General features: G+C 42.0%; 1 protein-coding gene across 2 annotated transcripts; it reads left to right on the top strand.

The window, feature by feature from the left end:
- Positions 1–6,594: 6,594 nt before the first annotated feature.
- On the top strand, positions 6,595–17,311 carry LOC133834834 (uncharacterized). 2 transcript variants are annotated; one of them, XM_062264590.1, is made up of 2 exons: positions 6,595–16,675; positions 16,821–17,311. In XM_062264590.1, exon 1 carries the CDS (start codon positions 7,266–7,268, stop codon positions 8,394–8,396), a length of 1,131 nt encoding a protein of 376 aa, XP_062120574.1. In that variant the 5' UTR covers positions 6,595–7,265; the 3' UTR covers positions 8,397–16,675; positions 16,821–17,311. The 2 variants fall into 2 exon arrangements, with proteins under 2 accessions (XP_062120574.1, XP_062120573.1); XM_062264589.1 differs by having other exon boundaries at positions 6,595–17,017; positions 17,132–17,311.
- Positions 17,312–18,009: the final 698 nt, after the last annotated feature.

Here is an 18,009-nt window from a genome sequence, read left to right as displayed (position 1 = left end):
TGAGCCCGGGAGGCACGAGTACGACACAACGGCACTAAATTGGTATGAGCTTGGGAGGCACGAACACGACACAGGTGAAAATTAGACTTGGTACCCATTTTAAATGATCCACTTTAATTTTTACTCACTATTTTTAACTCTTATTTTAGTACCAAAATTTTCAATTAATGTACCCATTATACCCTTTCAGTTACATGTTTTTTTTTCTCTCCTTAAACACATTACAATTAGATTGCATTTCCAATTTAATTATAATATGACATATATAATACACATTACAACAACACTTAGAACCATGTGCTCAAATAAAGGTAATTTGGGAAGTCTCATGATAATAATGGGTAAAATTCAACTAAGTATATTAAGCATCTAATTTTAGTTAACTACTCCTAAAAATGGGTAGTTCTCAACTTTTCCCAAAAATATGGGGCTGAGCTAGGCATGGCACGAATTGAAAATTGGCACGGCACGGCACGAAAAGCCCGAAGGCACGACACGAAAGCACGAACAAACAAGCCTTGAAAGCACGACACGATAAAAAGCCCGATATTTTGACATTAATAATCATAATAAATTTTTATTTGTCAATTATTAATAAATTAAAATGATAATAAAAGTCTTATTTTCTCAATGTTTATATTTTTATAATTATATTAATTTATTTTAAGATTTGTGAGTTAAATTTTTTAGCATTTATTAGTAGGTATTAAAATTCTAATAATTATATTTGATATAATTTTGTGTAAAATATTGTTAAAAAGTATATAAAAATATCTAAAATTATAATTTAAACAAAGAAATGTATTTTGTTTGGTGATAAGTCCATTGATGGTTAAAGAGGAGGTGGAGGGTTCAATTCTCCATCCTCACATTTTTTGGCAAAAATAAAGTGGGCCGGCCCGAATAAGGAAAGTGGGCTGGCCTGACTTGGGCCCGACACGGCACGACATGGGCCGGGCCCATGGGCCGTGCTGGGCCTACTCTTTAAAAAATGGGCCGGCCCGGCCCACATTTACACCTCTAGTATGGGCTTTGTTACTTAAAAAAGTGTCATTTTTCCTTCCTATCTTTTTTTTTTCCATTAAAAACAGCTGTGGTGATTTCCTTGATAGTATTGTACAAGGGAAATTTCATTCTCTATTACTAATTAAAAAAAATGATGCTTATTAAAGATTTCAAAATAATACTATTTTTTAGCACTTTAGCCAAAATATTCTTGTCATTTTTCTCTTTTACTTCTCACTTTTCTTTTCTTTCTTCTCTCTCTTCGTACACTCTCTCTCACCTCATGACACTACCAACACCACCACACACTAAATGCTGCATTTTTCGAACAGATCTGAGCATGATTTTTGGGTTTTTTTGAGATTTTTTTTAGATCTGAAATCTGCAGAATTTCGACTTTGCTCGATGGTAGTTTGATGGTGCTCGATGCCAGCTCGATGGGGCCTTCAAAATCATGATTTCTCATGAAAAAACGACTTTACTCGATGGTGGTTCGATGGTGTTTGATGCGATTCTTACAAGAGACATAATTTTTCACTTGAGTGTTCGCCTGGGGTGATTTTTTTTTTATTTTGGCTATTTTTTCAAGATCTACACATTTGACATGCTCGCATGCACATTTGTGAAGTGTAACACTTGAAAAAAAATACAAACATACCTCATGTTTAAGACATATTTTAGTATGCTTTCAAGTTTTAAACTTCCTAAATGTGCATATGAGCATGTCAAACTTGTAGATCTTGAAAAAAAACACCCAAAATCAAAAAATAAATCACTCCAAACGGACACCTAGGTTAAAAATTATGTATCTTGCAAGAATTGCATCGAGCACAATCGAGCATCATCTACCACCAACAAGCCACAATCGAACCACTATCGAGCAAAGTCATTTTTTCATGAAAATCTTGATTTTAAAGGCCCCATCAAATGGTTGCTCGATGTATGCTCGATGGGGCCTTAAAAATCAAGATTTGCATGAAAAAATGACTTTGCTTGATAATGGTTCAATGGTGCTCGATGTGATTTTTGCAAGAGACATAATTTTTCACTCGGGTATCCGTTTGGAGTGATTTTTTTTTTTAATTTTTTGTATTTTTTCAAGATCTACATATTTGACATGTTCATGTACACATTTGTGAAGTTTAAACCTTGAAAACATACCAAAACATATCTTAAACATGAGGTATGCTTGCATTTTTTTATTTTTTTTCCAAGTGTTACACTTCACAAATGCGCATATGAGCATATCAAACGTGTAGATCTTGAAAAAAATACAAAAAAAAAAAAATTACCCTAAACGGACACCCGAGTGAAAAATGATGTCTCTTGCAAGAATCACATCGAGCGCCATTAAGTCACCATCGAACCACCATTGAGAAAAGTTGTTTTTTCCTGAAAAATCATGATTGTGAAGGCCCCATCGAGCAAGGTCGAATTTCTGCAGATTTCAAAGTTTCAAATCATAAAAAAAAAAACCCAAAAATCATGCCCAAATCTGTTCGAAATGCAATATTTAGTGTCTTAAGTGAAAGAAACATCATTATATTTGAGAAACAATTAATTACCTATAAATTTATACTAAAAGAATCATCAAAATTTATATCTATTTGGGTATATTGTGTTTATCTCTACAAGGTGGTCGAAGTTATGGAGATTTTTCTGGTGTCAGTAGTGTCGTCGCTGCTGTGGGTGGTGGTGCCGTGAGGTGAGAGAGAGTGAACGGAGAGAGAGAAAGGGAAGAGAGAAAAAAGAAGTGAGAAGAGAGAAGTGAGAAGTGGGGGGGGGGGGGGGGGGGATGATAAGGTTATTTTGGGTAGAGTGCCAAAGAGTGACATTATTTTGAAATTTTTAATATGCCTAGAATTTTTTTTAATTAGCACCATCTATGATGCATAGAATGTGAAATTTCCCTTGTACAATATCACCATTCATTATCATTGAATATGGAAAACAATTCCATCTAACCAAGCTCTCATTGATAGTATTGTACAATATCATTATTATCTTTGAATAAGAAAAGGGAAATATCACATATTATGCATAATAATACCTACTAATTATTATATATGCCCTCATAACTACTTATCCCCATAATATGTCATTTTATAATTATTGGACCCAATTGCCCCTGCCATTAACATCCTCCATTTCTCTCTCCAAATTGTATGTTCTACATATAAATTTTAATATTTTACATGATCTAATCTTGTAAATCTCAAAAAAATACCAAATTTAAAAAAAAAATCATCTGAAATGAACAATTATGTGAAAATATATGAACCTCCAAAATTTTCGTCAAATTTCAGCGCACAAATCGATTTTTCATCGTTTTGGCCAAAAATTAAGTTTTCATGATTGCATCGCAAGAGCATCAAAACAACATCGATTTGACATCGATTTTGCATCGAAAAAGCATTGTTTTGGCAAACAAAATTAAGTTTTCATGATTGGATCGCAAGATCATTGAAAAGACATCGATTTTACATCAAAAAAGCATCATTTTGGCCAAAAATCAAATTTTAATGATTGCATCGCAAGAGCATCGAAACAACATCTATTTTGCATAAAAAAAGCATTGTTTTGGCAAAAAATCATGTTTTAATGATTGCATCACAAGAGCATTGAAACAACACTGATTTTGCATAAAAAAAACATCGTTTTGGCCAAAAATCAAGTTTTCATGATTGCATTGCAAGAGCATCGAAAAAACATCAATTTTGCATCGAAAAAACATCATTTGGGCCAAAAATCAAGTTTTCGTGATTGCATCGTAAGAACATTGAAACAGCATATATTTTGCATTGAAAAAAATATAATTTTGGCCAAAAATCAAGATTTCATGATTGCATCACAAGAGCATCGAAATAGCATCGATTTTGCATTGTTTAATTTTTGGCCAAAACAATGCTTTTTTTTTTATGCAAAATCGATGTTGTTTCGATGCTGTGACAGTTAGAATCTCGTGATCCGCAGGGGGAAAGACCATGTAAAAAGTTGTGTAATCCCACACCGCCTGGGGAAGGTCAAGTGTGATGATTCTAAGACTGTGTAGGTATGGGACTACACAGTTGAAAATGACCTAAATGGATTGATGGGTAATACCTATGCCAACAAGATGCATTTTAACGACCCAAATTCGCTAATAAGGCTTAGGGCCTTGATTAACGTGCCTGGAGGGCAATAAGTGATTTATTGTTATAATATGTGAATTTGTGTGAGTATGAGATTAGAAATGCATGTTTAGGTGAATTAAATATGCATGTGGGTCCCGTTTGGTTATTAGGGGCAAGTTTGTAATTTTAACCCGTTGAGGGCATAAATGTGATAACTGTAATCATTGTGATATACTTGTGATATATCTGTGTTGCATGATCTGAGACAGTCCTAGGGAGCTATTAGCCAGAGAGTCACAACGGGGTCGAAAATCCGACTCGGGGCGAGTCGAGGGGTATTTCGGGTATTAGACGTTTTATGGGGTTATCGGGTTATGGAAATAAATATTTGGAGATATATTCGAGGTTAGAATGTTTAGGATGGAATATTGGGGAAATTTACCATTTTGCCCTCAGGGACGTTTTTGGCACCCCGAGCTTTGAGGTAACCTTAAAGACTTATGTTAAATAAAATAGAATTCAGGAAACACTTAGAAAATTGGAGAAACCAACCCAAGCTTCTTCTTATTCTTCTCTCTTTTTCTTTAAACCATACTAAGGGAAACTTTGAGGAGATTAAGCTAGGAAACTCAGAATTCAAGGCTGGAGCTTTGGGTGATTGAAGCTTGGAACTAAGAAGATTAGCTCATAGATTTAATTAAACAAAAGTAAGCCTCTAACTTGATGAATTATATTGGTTTCTACTGATATTTTAGAGTATTGCATGTGTGTTGGGTGAAGAATCATCTTTGAGGTTAATGAGGTTTTGAGCTAGAATTCTTGTTAGGTTTTGTTGCTGAGTTCATGGTATAACTTCTGTGATGGTTAGCTTGAGTTGTTGGGATGATTTTGGGATAATTTGGATGGGTTTTCGTGGCAAAAATGGAGGATTTTTTTGGGTTCGAAGGGTTGGGACGCGACATTGTTCTTGCTGAGCTGCGGCCCTTCGAAGCATTTTGGTGGTCAGGAAGAAGGGCGGGCCGCGGCATGCCCTTTCTTGAGCCGATGCACGCGCTGCCCTGTTTTGGGGTTGCTCTCTGGTTGGGGGCGAGCTGCGGCATGGCCTTATGGGGCCGCGGCTCTTAGTGCATTTTTGGGCTTTTAAGAGGTTTTAGGCTTGGGAATTCAAAGGTTAAGGCTTCAGATGGATTTTATCACTCGGATTGATAGAATTCAAGGTCCCAGAGACTAGAATTATGACCCAAAGTTATTTAATGGATTAGAACTTGATGGATAGATATTGTTGGTGCGTTGTGACTAAGGTTTCAGCGAGGCTCGAACTAGGGGACTGTGCTCGGGACACAAGTAAGAAAACTGCTGTACCTGTAGAGCTTGTGTTGTAGGGCATGACCCTATATGTGATTGTGTTGCAGGGCGTAGCCCTTTTATTGAGTTTATTCATGTTTAAGTATATGTTTAATTATGCTATGTGTGCATATATGTGAATGAACGGCAAGAGCTGGGAACGATGAGGGCCGAGAACGGCGAAGGTCAAGAGCGGCAAGGCCGACAACGGCAAGGGGCCAGAAGTAGCGTTTAGCACGCGGAGTGCGAGTTGCCAGGGCGAGACCCTAAAGGATACCTGGGTTATCCACATGGTGTGGACTGTGAACCCAGGACCTGGTAAAGTGCTTGGGACGGCATGGCCGTATGTGGTTAGCCTGGTGATGGCTTGTTTATATGTTAAGTGTGTAATATGCATATGTTATTTGCTTGTGAGGGTTTTCTTACTAGGCTTCGGCTCACGGGTGCTCTGTGATGCAGGTAAGGGCAAGGGAAAAGTTGACCAACCATGAGTGCGGAGAGCGTGAAGTGGCGCGTACATGTTTGGCCTGCCTAGCTGCCACGGCCAGGGGATGTTTTGGGAGATGAATGTACTAAACCCAGATTTTGTCGTTTAGCCGACTTTAGTTATATTTTTGAGTTGTAAATATTTCTAAACGGTATTTTGGGATCCTAAATGTTAGACGCTTTATGTTTTTCAGTAAATGGAATTATTTTTAAAGTTTATGACTCTGTTTATGGTTTAATTACACTTTTGTCTTAAAATCTCGGTTATCGAGTTAAATACATGTTTTAAACTCACTTAGTAACGGCTCTAAGGCAGTAGGGCGTTACAACTTGGTATTAGATCGAACCAAGGTTTATGGTTTCTGGAGAATGACCGAACGTACGCTCGCTGTCAGTGACAAGCTCGACTCAGGGTTGGTTGGTAATAATTAACTTATATGTTTGAATATGTGCTTAAATGCCCTGGTTGCCTGCTTATTTCATATAGAGCATGATGAATGAGTTAACACATGCATGATGCCAGGGCATGGACCGTTGTGTGATATAAGCTATTTGTATGTTATGGGACTGTATTTTATGGTTGGCTGGTATGATTTGGGAGGTGGTTTTGGATGTTGTTGTCATGCTTGATGAGAGGCATTGTTGATTGCAGGCATATTTGTTGAGATGCCTCGACAATCATTGAGACTCCGCGGTAGTAGGGCCGAGGATGACAACCAGGTTCAAGACCCTCCATTTGCCCCGCAGAATTGGCAACAGATGCTTTCCAAAATGGAAGCAAGACTGCAACGAACAGAGGAAGAACTTCGACAGTTGAGACAGCAGGCTCCTCCACAGGTCACTGGGTTGCCAGTTAGCAGATTGTAGCGCTAGTGCCGGTTCAACCTGTTGTGGAGAACAAGTGGGAACCTTTATATGAGAGGTTTAGGAAGCAGCATCGTCCCACCTGTGAGGGTGGATCAGACCCACTGGAGGTAGAGCAGTGGATGGATATGATTTCCTCTATTCTGGATTTTATGAGGGTTGAGGGGAACGAGAGGGTAGCTTGTGCTAGCTACATGTTCAGAGACGATGCCCGCATCTGGTGGGATATAGTGATTCAGAGAAGGAATGTGGTAGTTATGACCTGGGAAGAGTTCAGAAACATCTTCAACGAGAAATATTACAGTGTTGCAGTCCGAGCTGCAAGGGTTGATGAGTTCATATTACAGTGTTACTGAGTATGCTTTGAGATTTGACTGATTGGCGAAGTTTGCGCCGGATTTAGCGCCGGCGGATGCGGCAAGAAGGGACAGATTTGTATGGGGGTTGAATGTTATGATCGCCCGTGATGTGAAGATCACTTTGGATCCAGAGACTACTACCTATGCTCAGGTTGTAGACAAGGCCCTTATAGCTGAGGGGGCCGAGGACCAGATTTCGAGAGAAAGCGCTATTAGGCGCGATGCTAGGAGGACAATGCCTCCTTTTATTGGATCCATTCGAGGTAGTGGCTCCAGTGAGCAGAAGAGAAAGGCCCCAAATTCTTTTGTTCCTCCTAGCTCGGATAGGAGGGCACATGGTGCTTTTGGTGGCCGTCAGGGCGGAGGTGAAACTTGGAGGAGTTTCCCAGTGTGTCCACGGTGCAGACGACGACACCAGGGTGAGTGCAGGATTAGGGCCTACTGTATCTGTGGGAGTGCCAATCATCTGAAGAATGACTGCCCACAAGCCAGGAAAGCAGAACCGAAGCAGGGTGACAGTCTCGCTCCTGCCAGAGTGTTTAGTTTGACTCAGATTGAGGCGGAGGCTAGCCCCTCGGTTGTGACAGGTCAGATTTCTAGTGCTGGGTTTTCTTATACTGCATTGATTGATTCGGGAGCTACTCATTCATTTGTGTCTGCTAGAGTGATAGATCAATTATGTAGACCTAGTGTTTTATATGCTAGGGGTTTTCAGACTTTGTTGCCAACTGGGGAACTGGTAGTCTCTAGGAGATGGATTAGAGCTTTGCCAGTAGAGGTAGATGGTATGGAGTTGTCTGTTGATCTGATTGAACTTCCGATGGATGACTTCAATATGATCCTAGGGATGTATTGGTTATCGAAGTATGGGGCGACGATTGACTGCAAGCGCAGGATGGTGACTTTTGAACTAGAAGGGGAGGTACCCTTTGTATTTGTGGGGACAGTTAGTGGATCGCGAGTACCTATGATTTCAGCACTGAAGGCTAGAGACCTGATGCAGGAAGGTTGCATGGGATTCCTAGCGAATGGTGTGGATACCTCTAGGGTTGTGTCGGTTGGACTGGGGGAGACCAGATTGATATGTGAGTTTCAAGATTTATTTCCAGCAGATCTGCCGGGGTTGCCGCCGCAGCGGGAGATTGATTTTGTTATAAAATTGGCGTTAGGGGCAGAGCCTGTATCTAGGACACCTTACAGGATGGCCCCAGCGGAGTTGAAGTAGTTGAAGATTCAGTTGCAGGAATTACTGGATTTGGGGTTCATTGGACCGAGTTTCTCGCCATGGGGTGCTCTAGTGTTGTTTGTCAAGAAGAAGGATGGATCTCTTAGGATGTGTATTGACTACAGGGAGCTGAAAAAGTTGACCATTAAGAATAAGTATCCACTGCCTAGAATCGACGATTTATTTGACCAGTTACAGGGAAGAACAATGTTTTCCAAGATTGATCTCCGATCAGGTTACCACCAGTTAAGGATTAAAGAGGAGGACATACCAATGACCGCTTTTCGAACTAGGTATGGACACTATGAATTCCTGGTTATGTCCTTTGGATTAACCAATGCCCCAACAACTTTTATGGATATGATGAATAAGGTTTTCAAGGATTATCTGGCTAAGTTTGTGATTGTGTTCATCGACGACATTCTGGTGTACTCTCAGTCAGAGACAAAGCATGAGCAGTATCTACGTTTGGTATTGCAACGATTAAGGGAGCATAGGTTATATGCCAAGTTCAGCAAGTGCGAGTTCTGGCTATCGCGAGTTACTTTTTTGGGCCATATCGTTAGTAAGGAGGGGATTCTGGTTGCCCCAAGTAAGATTGAGGCAGTGAGAGACTGGCCTAGACCGAGCAATGTTCCTGAAGTGAGGAGTTTTCTGGGATTGGCAGGATATTACTGACGGTTTGTTGAGGGGTTCTCCAGGATAGGTACGCCATTGACAGAACAGACAAAGAAGAAGACAAAGTATGTTTGGATAGACAGATGTGAGAACAGTTTCAAAGAGTTGAAGTAGCGACTGATCATTGCGCCAATATTGAGTTTGCTGACAGATAATGAGAAGTTTGTGGTTTATTGTGATGCTTCCAGACAGGGTTTAGGGTGTGTACTAATGCAAGCTAGTAAGGTTATAGCCTACGCATCGAGACAGTTAAAGGAGTATGAGCAGAGATATCCCACGCATGATCTGGAATTGGCAGCGGTGGTATTCGCACTTAAGATTTGGAGACATTATCTGTATGGTGAGAAGTGTGAGATATACACTGACCATAAGAGTTTAAAGTAATTCTTTACTCAGAAGGATCTGAATATGTGCTAGAGACGGTGGCTAGAGGTTGTTAAGGATTATGATTGTGACATCCTGTACCATTCTGGGAAGGCTAATGTAGTTGCTGATGCATTGAGTTGGAAGGGCCCAGGACAGTTGTTTAGTTCGAGACAGATATATGATAAGTTAGCTGAGGAGATGACTAGAGTGGGTATAGAGTTGGTGGTCGATCAGCCAACATCACTCTTCAGTCTACACTCCTTGAGAGGATCAAGGAAGCGCAGGGGAAGGATTCCCAGTTGAGAGGTCATAGAGAGAACGTCTTAGCCGGAGCGGCTAAGGACTTCTCTATCTCGGAGATGGGGTTACTGAAGTACAAGGATCAGATCTATGTTCCGATGGATTTTGATATCCGGCAGGAGATCTTAGATGAACTGCATACCACTCCCTATTCCTTACATCCAGGTACGACGAAGATGTACCAAGATTTGAGAGCTTTTTATTTGTGGTCGGGCATGAAGAGGGATGTAGTGGATTATGTGGCCAAGTGCTTAACTTGTCAGCAGGTCAAGGCTGAACATCAGAGGCCAACAGGGTTGCTGCAGCCTCTGGGGATTACAGAGTGGAAGTGGGAAGATATCACCATGGACTTCGTGGTTGGTTTTCCGAAGACCGTGGGACAGCATGATTCGGTGTGGTTGATTGTGGATAGGTATACCAAGTCCGCCCACTTTTTACCTGTCAGGGTGACTTATACTGTGGAATAGTATGTTGAGTTATATGTGAAGGAAATTGTTCGACTTCATGGGGCTCCGAGGTCGATATTATTTGATAGGGACTCCACCTTCACCTCTAAGTTTTGGGAGAGTCTGCAGAAGGCTATGGGTACGCAGTTGCGGTTTAGTACAGCTTATCATCCTCAGACAGATAGACAGTCTGAGAGGACGATTTAGATATTGGAGGACATGCTACGAGTCTGTGTGTTAGATTATGGGGGATCTTGGAGTAAATATTTCCCTCTGATTGAGTTCTCGTATAATAACAGTTATCAGGCGACTGTCGGAGTGGCTCCATATGAGATACTTTATGGGAGGAAGTGCAGATCACCTATCCATTGGGAAGAGACGGGTGAGAGGAGTTATTTGGGTCCTGAGATGGTTCAGAAGACCAATGAGGCGATTGAAAAGATTAGAGCTCGAATGCTCGCCTCCCAGAGTCACCAGAAGAGTTATTCAGACTTGAGACGCAGAAGCGTAGAGTTTCAGGTCGGTGACCATGTGTTCCTTAGGGTTTCACCTTTGAGGGGAGTGAAACAGTTTGGTGTTTGGAGCAAGCTGAGTCCTAGGTTTGTTGGCCCCTTCGAGATCCTGGAGCGGGTTGGAGAGGTAGCTTTCAGGTTGGCGATGCCTCCAACTTTATCAGGGGTTCATAATGTTTTTCACGTATCCATGCTCTAGAAGTATGTATCAGATTCGACGCATGTACTGAGTTGTGAGAATTTGGAGCTGGACCAGGATTTGTCTTATGAGGAGAAGCTGGTTCAGATTCTTGACCGAAAGAACAAAGTCTTGCGAAGCAAGACCATCGCCTTGGTGAAAGTGTTGTGGAGGAACAACAAGGTTGAGGAGGCAACGTGGGAACTTGAGTCAGAAATGCGGGAGTGGTATCCCGAGTTGTTCAGGTAATTTCGAGGATGAAATTTCTGTAAGGAGGGGATAGTTGTAACGACCCAAATTCACTAATAAGGCTTAGGGCCTTGATTAGCGTGCCTGGAGGGAAATAAGTGATTTATTGTTATAATATGTGAATTTGTGTGAGTATGAGATTAGAAATGCATGCTTAGGTGAATTAAATATGCATGTGGGTCCCGTTTGGTTATTAGGGGCAAGTTTGTAATTTTAGCCCGCTAAGGGCATAAATGTGATAACTGTAATCATTGTGATATACTTGTGATATATTTGTGTTGCATGATCCGAGACAGTCCTAGGGAGCTGTTAGACAGAGAGTCACAACGAGGTCGAAAATCTGACTCGGGCGAGTCGAGGGGTATTTCGAGTATTAGACGTTTTATGGGGTTATCGGGTTATGGAAATAAATATTTGGAGATATATTCGAGGTTAGAATGTTTAGGAGGGAATATTGGGGAAATTTACCATTTTGCCCTCGGGGACATTTTTGGCACCCCGAGCTTTGAGGTAACCTTAAAGACTTAAGTTAAATAAAATAGAATTCAAGAAACACTTAGAAAATTGGAGAAACCAACCCAAGCTTCTTCTTCTTCTTCTCTCTTTTTCTTTAAACCATACTAAGGGAAACTTTGAGGAGATTAAGCTAGGAAACTCGAAATTCAAGGCTGGAGCTTTGGGGGATTGAAGCTTGGAACTAAGAAGATTAGCTCATAGATTTAATTAAACAAAATTAAGCCTCTAACTTGATGAATTATATTGGTTTCTACTGATATTTTAGAGTATTGCATGTGTGTTGGGTGAAGAATCATCTTTGAGGTTAATGAGGTTTTGAGCTAGAATTCTTGTTAGGTTTTGTTGCTGAGTTCATGGTATAACTTCTGTGATGGTTAACTTGAGTTGTTGGGATGATTTTGGGATAATTTGGATGGGTTTTCGTGGCAAAAATAGAGGATTTTTTTGGGTTCGAAGGGTCGGGCCGCGGCATTGTTCTTGCTGAGCTGCGGCCCTTCGAAGCATTTTGGTGGTCAGGAAGAAGGGCAGGCCGCGACATGCCCTTGCTTGAGCCGCGGCGGGCCTGCCCTGTTTTGGGGTTGCTCTTTGGTTGGGGGCGGGCCGCGGCTCTTAGTGCATTTTTGGGATTTTAAGAGGTTTTAGGCTTGGGAATTCAAAGGTTAAGGCTCGGGATGGATTTTATCACTCGGATTGATAGAATTCAAGGTCCCGGAGACTAGAATTATGACCAAAGTTATTTAATGGATTAGAACTTGATGGATGGATATTGTTGGTGCGTTGTGACTAGGGTTTCAGCGAGGCTCGGACTAGGGGACTGTGTTCGAGACATCGGTGCTTGGAAAGCTTAGGACACAGGTAAGAAAACTTCTATACTCGTAGAGCTTGTGTTCAGGGCATAACCCTATATGTGATTGTGTTGTAGGGTGTCACGGGCTGACTATTTGGGTACTCCAAGTAGACGAAACGTGCGGCAATTGTAGACTCTTCAAGCTAGGAAGTCAGCCTACAACACACACCTACAGGCAAACAAACTTAGTGGTTAGCCACATACACATCTCAGACATGCAACGGGCAATAACGAAGTATGAGCAAGCACAAAGCAAGTCATTCCTAGGAACGTCCACACAACACAAAGAACACAACAAGGCAAGTGGCACGCAATGGCCCAACGAAGATAACAAACAAGTAACACATAGGCAACAAGGAAGCACACAGGGGAAAGTATGGATAAATATCGGTTTATTAATATATAGCCTTGATAGGGCAAGGGAGTACACAGCTTTGGCCCCTATCTGCTGATGGCCATGGTGCTTCCCTAAGTCACCAGGTCACCTCCCCCTAAGGAGCCTTCTAGGGAAATAAGGTCTTCCCAGGAACATATATGATTTTTTCTGGGAGACATATGCATAATTACAAAACTACCACTACCCTATCCCATGAGGTTGCTTGGTGCAAGACTTGACTAATGATCAAATACCAAGGCATGCTCACTTACAAAATGGCCCCATGTGGGTGTGCCAAAGGGGAAGCACGCCACACTCTCCCCCACTCAATTCTTCGGCGTCCTCGACGAAGTAGCTTGTAGATCTTCAATCTTCTGCTTAAGCTTCTTCAAGTCTTCTGCCCTCTCCCAGCTGATCTCGTCATCTGCGAGCCCCTTCCATTTTACCAGATACTCTTTATGCTTTTACGGTCAGTGGTGACCGTCCTTTCCGCCAGGATTTCTTCAGGTTGACGCTTGCTCCTTGGCTGAATGATGACTCCTCCTCTGGTTGACTGGTTGCGCTTTGGATTTGCTAGATCTTCATGATACGGCTTCAAGTTGCTGACGTGAAGGACCGGTGTATCTTCATCCATGCTGGTAGGTCGACTTTGTAGGAAGTTAGGCCAACATTTGAGATGATTAAGATCAAACCCTCGTACTTGCGAACGAGTCTGATGTCTTTGTCCCCTCAGAATCTCAATTGTTCGGGCCTCAGCTTGATTAACACTAAGTCACCTGCTTTGAACTCCAGTGGTCTGCGCTTCTTATCTGCCCACTTCTTCATTCTTCTTGATGCTTTTTCTAAATAAGCTTGGGCAATCTCTGTCGTTTTCTTCCAGTCTTTTGTGAAGTGAAAGGCTTGCGAGTTCCGATCACGATATTCGTCCATTGTGTGGGGCAACAGTGGCTGCTGTCCATTAACAACTGCAAAAGGGCTCTTATTCGATGAAGAACTCTTTTGAGAGTTGAAGCAAAATTGAGCTACATCGAGTAGTTGCGGCCAATTCTTCTGATTGGCATTGACAAAGTGGCGCAAGTACTCCTCCAACATCTCGTTGAATCTTTCTGTTTGCCCATCTGTCTGTGGATGGTATCTCAAGGATATGTTCAGTTGTGACCCCAAGAGACTGAATAGTTCAGACCAAAAGGTCTCAGTGAATCTTCCATCTCGGTCACTAACAATGTTCTGGGGCACACCCCAATATTTGACAATATACTTGAAAAATTGTCGGGCTATCTCTTCTACCGAACAGTACTTCGACACTGGGATGAATGTTGCGTACTTTGAGAATCTGTCCACGACCACCAAGATCGCACTCAAATCCCCTGTCTTCGGTATACTGGTGATAAAGTCAAGCGAAACACTCTCCCATGGTCGGCTTGGGACTCGCAAGGGCTCCAACAACCCAGGTGTCTTGTTCCTATCGACCTTGACTTGCTGGTAGACGAGACAGGTCTTGGTGTACTCCACTACATCTTCTCGCATTTGTGGCCAGTAGTATCCCTGCTTCAAGAGGGCATGGGTTCTCTACCACCCTGGATGACCTGCCCACAAGGTGTCATGACACTCGCTTAGTAATGTCCTCCGCAAATCTCCAGCTTTCGGAACATACAAGCGACCCCTTTAGCCGACAGAAGATCATCCTCCACCCAGAACTGGTGAGTCTTGCCTTCTTTTACGAGCTTCAGGATGGTTCTGACAACCGGGTCTTTCTCCAGGTTTTCTTTGATGCGCTCCTTCAGTGGAGTGTTCACCACACTAACCGACAAACTAGCCAAGATCTTTAGAGTCGCCAATTCTGCTTTGCGACTCAAGGCGTCAGCTGCCTGGTTCAAGTGTCCTGGCCTGTGCTCAAAACGGAAGTCGAATTCTGCCACGAGCTCCTGCCATCGATCCTGCTTAGGGGTCAGTTTTGGCTGAGTAAGGAAATGACTAACAGCTGCATTATCCGTCTTCACCACGAACTTTGACCCTAGCAAGTAATGCCTCCACACTCACAAGCAATGGATAACTGCGAGGAGTTCCTTCTCCTGGGCAGTATACCGCCTCTTAGCTTCAGACAGCTTGCAGCTCTCATATGCGATCGGGTGGTCTTCTTGTACTAGTACCCTTCCCAGAGCATAATCTGAGGCATCTGTCTGTACTTCGAAGGGCTTGCTAACATTTGGCAAGGAAAGAATAGGATCCTTCATCATGGCTTCCTTCAAACTCCTGAATGCTTTGGCACACTTGTCAGTCCACGCCCAAGTCACACCCTTTTTCAAAAGCTCAGTCAAGGGTGTCGCCCTTCTTGAGTAGCCGCCACAAATCGTCTATAGTAGTTGGCTAGGCCCAAGAAGGAGCGGAGTTATTTTGTAACGACCCAAATTTGCTAATAGGTCTTAGGGCCTTGATTAGCGTGCCTGGAGGGCAATAAATGATTTAATATGTTAACATGTGAATTTATGTGAGTATGTGATAGAGATGCATGTTTAGTTGAGTTAAATGTGCATGTGGGCCCCGTTTGGATATTAGGGGTATGTTTGTGATTTTAGCCCATTGAGGGCGTAAATGTGATAAATATGATATGCATGTGATATATTTTTGTGTAGCACGATCCGAGACAGTCCTGGGGAGCGGTTAGCCAGAAAGTCACAACGGGGTTGAGAATCCAACTCAGGGCGAGTCGAGGGGTACTTTGGGTATTAGATGTATTATGGGGTTATCGGGTTATGGAAATAAATATTTGGAGATATATTTGAGGATAGAATGTCTAGGAGGGAATATTGGGGAAAATTTACCATTTTGCTCTCGGGGACGTTTTGGTACCCCGAGCCTTGAGGTAACCTTAAAGCTTAAGTTAAATAAAACAAAGTTTAGGAAGCTATTGGAGACTTAGAATCCGACATTCACTTTCCCTTCCCAGCTGAAGATAGTTTCTAATCTCTCTCATTTTCACTCTCTAAGATAAACTCAAGGAAGCAAGTAAGGGGAAGGAAATCAGTCAAGAGCTAGAATTGGGACAAAGCTTGGGAGATTCTAACCAGAAAACCAGGGCTTGGAGCTTGAGGAATTGAAGTTGGAACTTAGGGGAAACAACTCTGAATCATAACTCAGCAAGGGTAAGCTTTAACTTTGAGAATTATGGTTGATTTCTATTGATTTCTTAGGAAATGCATGTGAGTAGGATTTGATCTGTTCTAGGGTGTTTGGCTGAGTTTTTGGAGCAGGTTTTTGATAGGTTTTGATGTTAAAACTGAGTTAGAACCTTTGTGATGATAATCTGGAATTGCTAGTTTGGTTTTGGGTGAGTTGGTCTGAAGAAAATGCAGGAAAAGATGGAGATTTATGGGTTTGGAGGTGAGGGTCGCGGCCCTAGGAGGGGCATGCCGCGACCCGTGTGCGTGCACGGCCATGGAGGGCCATGATGTTTGATGCGCGTTGCGGCGCTTGGCCAAGTGCGTCGCGGCTCGTGCATGCTTCAGAGAGGTGCTAGCCTCTATTTCCAGGCTAGTCGCAATGCTTGTGGGTAGGGCCGCGACTCTTAGTGTCAGGTTGTGTTTTTAAGTGTGTTTAGGCTTGGGAACTCAAAGGTTAAGGCTTGGGATGGATTTTATCACCCGGATTGATGGAATTCAATGTCCCGGAGATTATAATTATGGTTCAAAGTTATTTAATGGGTTAGAACTTGATGGATGAATATTTTTATGTGTTGTGACTAGGGTTTCGGCGAGGCTCAAGTTAGAGGACTGTGCTCGAGATATCGGTGCTCGGAGAGCTCGGGACACAGGTAAGAAAACCTCTGTTTCCATAGAGCTTGTATGCAGGGCTGAGCCCAATATGTCTGAATTGCAGGGCGTAGCCTTTGGTTGAATTTGTTAGTGTTTAGTATTTGTTTATTATGCTATGAATGCTATTGTGTAAATGTTCGGCAGGAGCCGGGAACGGCGCAGGCCGAGGTCGGCAGGGGCTGGGAACGGCGTTGGGCATGTTGAGTACAAGGCCGAGTACAGCTAGGGGCCGGGAGCAGCGTTGAGCACGTGGAGTGCGAGACCCTAAAGGATACCTGAGATATCCTCACGGTGTGGACTGCAAACCCAGGGCCTGGTAAAGCGCCTGGGATGACTTGGCCGTATGTGTTTAGCCTATTGATGGCTTGTTTATATGCTATGTGTTGGTTTTGCTTATGTTATCTATTTGTGGGTTTTCTTGCTGGGCTTTGGCTCACAGGTGCTCTGTGGTGCAGGTAAGGGTAAGGAGAAAGCCAACCAACCATGAGTGTAGCAAGCATGAGCTGGCGTGTACATGTTTGGCTTGCCTGGCTGCCATAGCTAGTGGATTTTGGGAGATGATTGTAATAAAACCTAGATTTTGTCGTTTAGCCGACTTGGTTGTATTTATATGTTGTAAATATTTCTAAACAGTATTTTGGGATCCCAAGTGTTAAACTTTTATGATTTTCAATGAAATAGAGTTATTTCTAAAGTTTCTACTCTGTTTATGATTTAATTACACTTTTGCTTTAAAAGCCTCGATTAGCGAGTGATTGCACGTTTTTAAACTCACTTAGTAACGACTCTAAGGTAGTAGGGTGTTACATCTTTCATGTTTGTGGGGGCTTTCCATTCTTGGATTGCTGTTGCGATATTTTATGCTGTGCAAGTGCACACAGTCGCAGTTCGTAATAAAATGGTAAAAACCAAGTATCGTCCTCAAGGACTGATTTATCAATTACCAATCAATTAATCCTTTAATTCTATTTGATTAAACAATTATCAGAGATTTTAAACTAAGAAAAATACTAACGAAGCACAATGAAGAATTAAACAAATTAACAGAGAAAATACAATTAGGACAATTATGATCCTCTATTTTCCACCCTCTTATTTCCTAATGCAAACATCTATATCCCTTTCTCCCTATTCAAGAATAAGTTGCAGAAACAATTCATAATCTGGTCAGGACTTATGAAATTCAATCTAAATGATAACTTCCTATATTTCTATGGTAAGTTGAATCATGTAGAAGGCATTAGCCACGCAACTCAGAAAATAGGCAAATAATCTAGATACTTTCGTTCTAAATTAAATTTGCATCCAAACAATCAAAGCATATCAAATTTCA

This window comes from Humulus lupulus, chromosome 5 (genome assembly GCF_963169125.1).
Source record: "Humulus lupulus chromosome 5, drHumLupu1.1, whole genome shotgun sequence".
Taxonomy (NCBI): Eukaryota; Viridiplantae; Streptophyta; class Magnoliopsida; order Rosales; family Cannabaceae; genus Humulus; species Humulus lupulus.
This window is presented reverse-complemented; position numbering and strand designations above follow the sequence as displayed.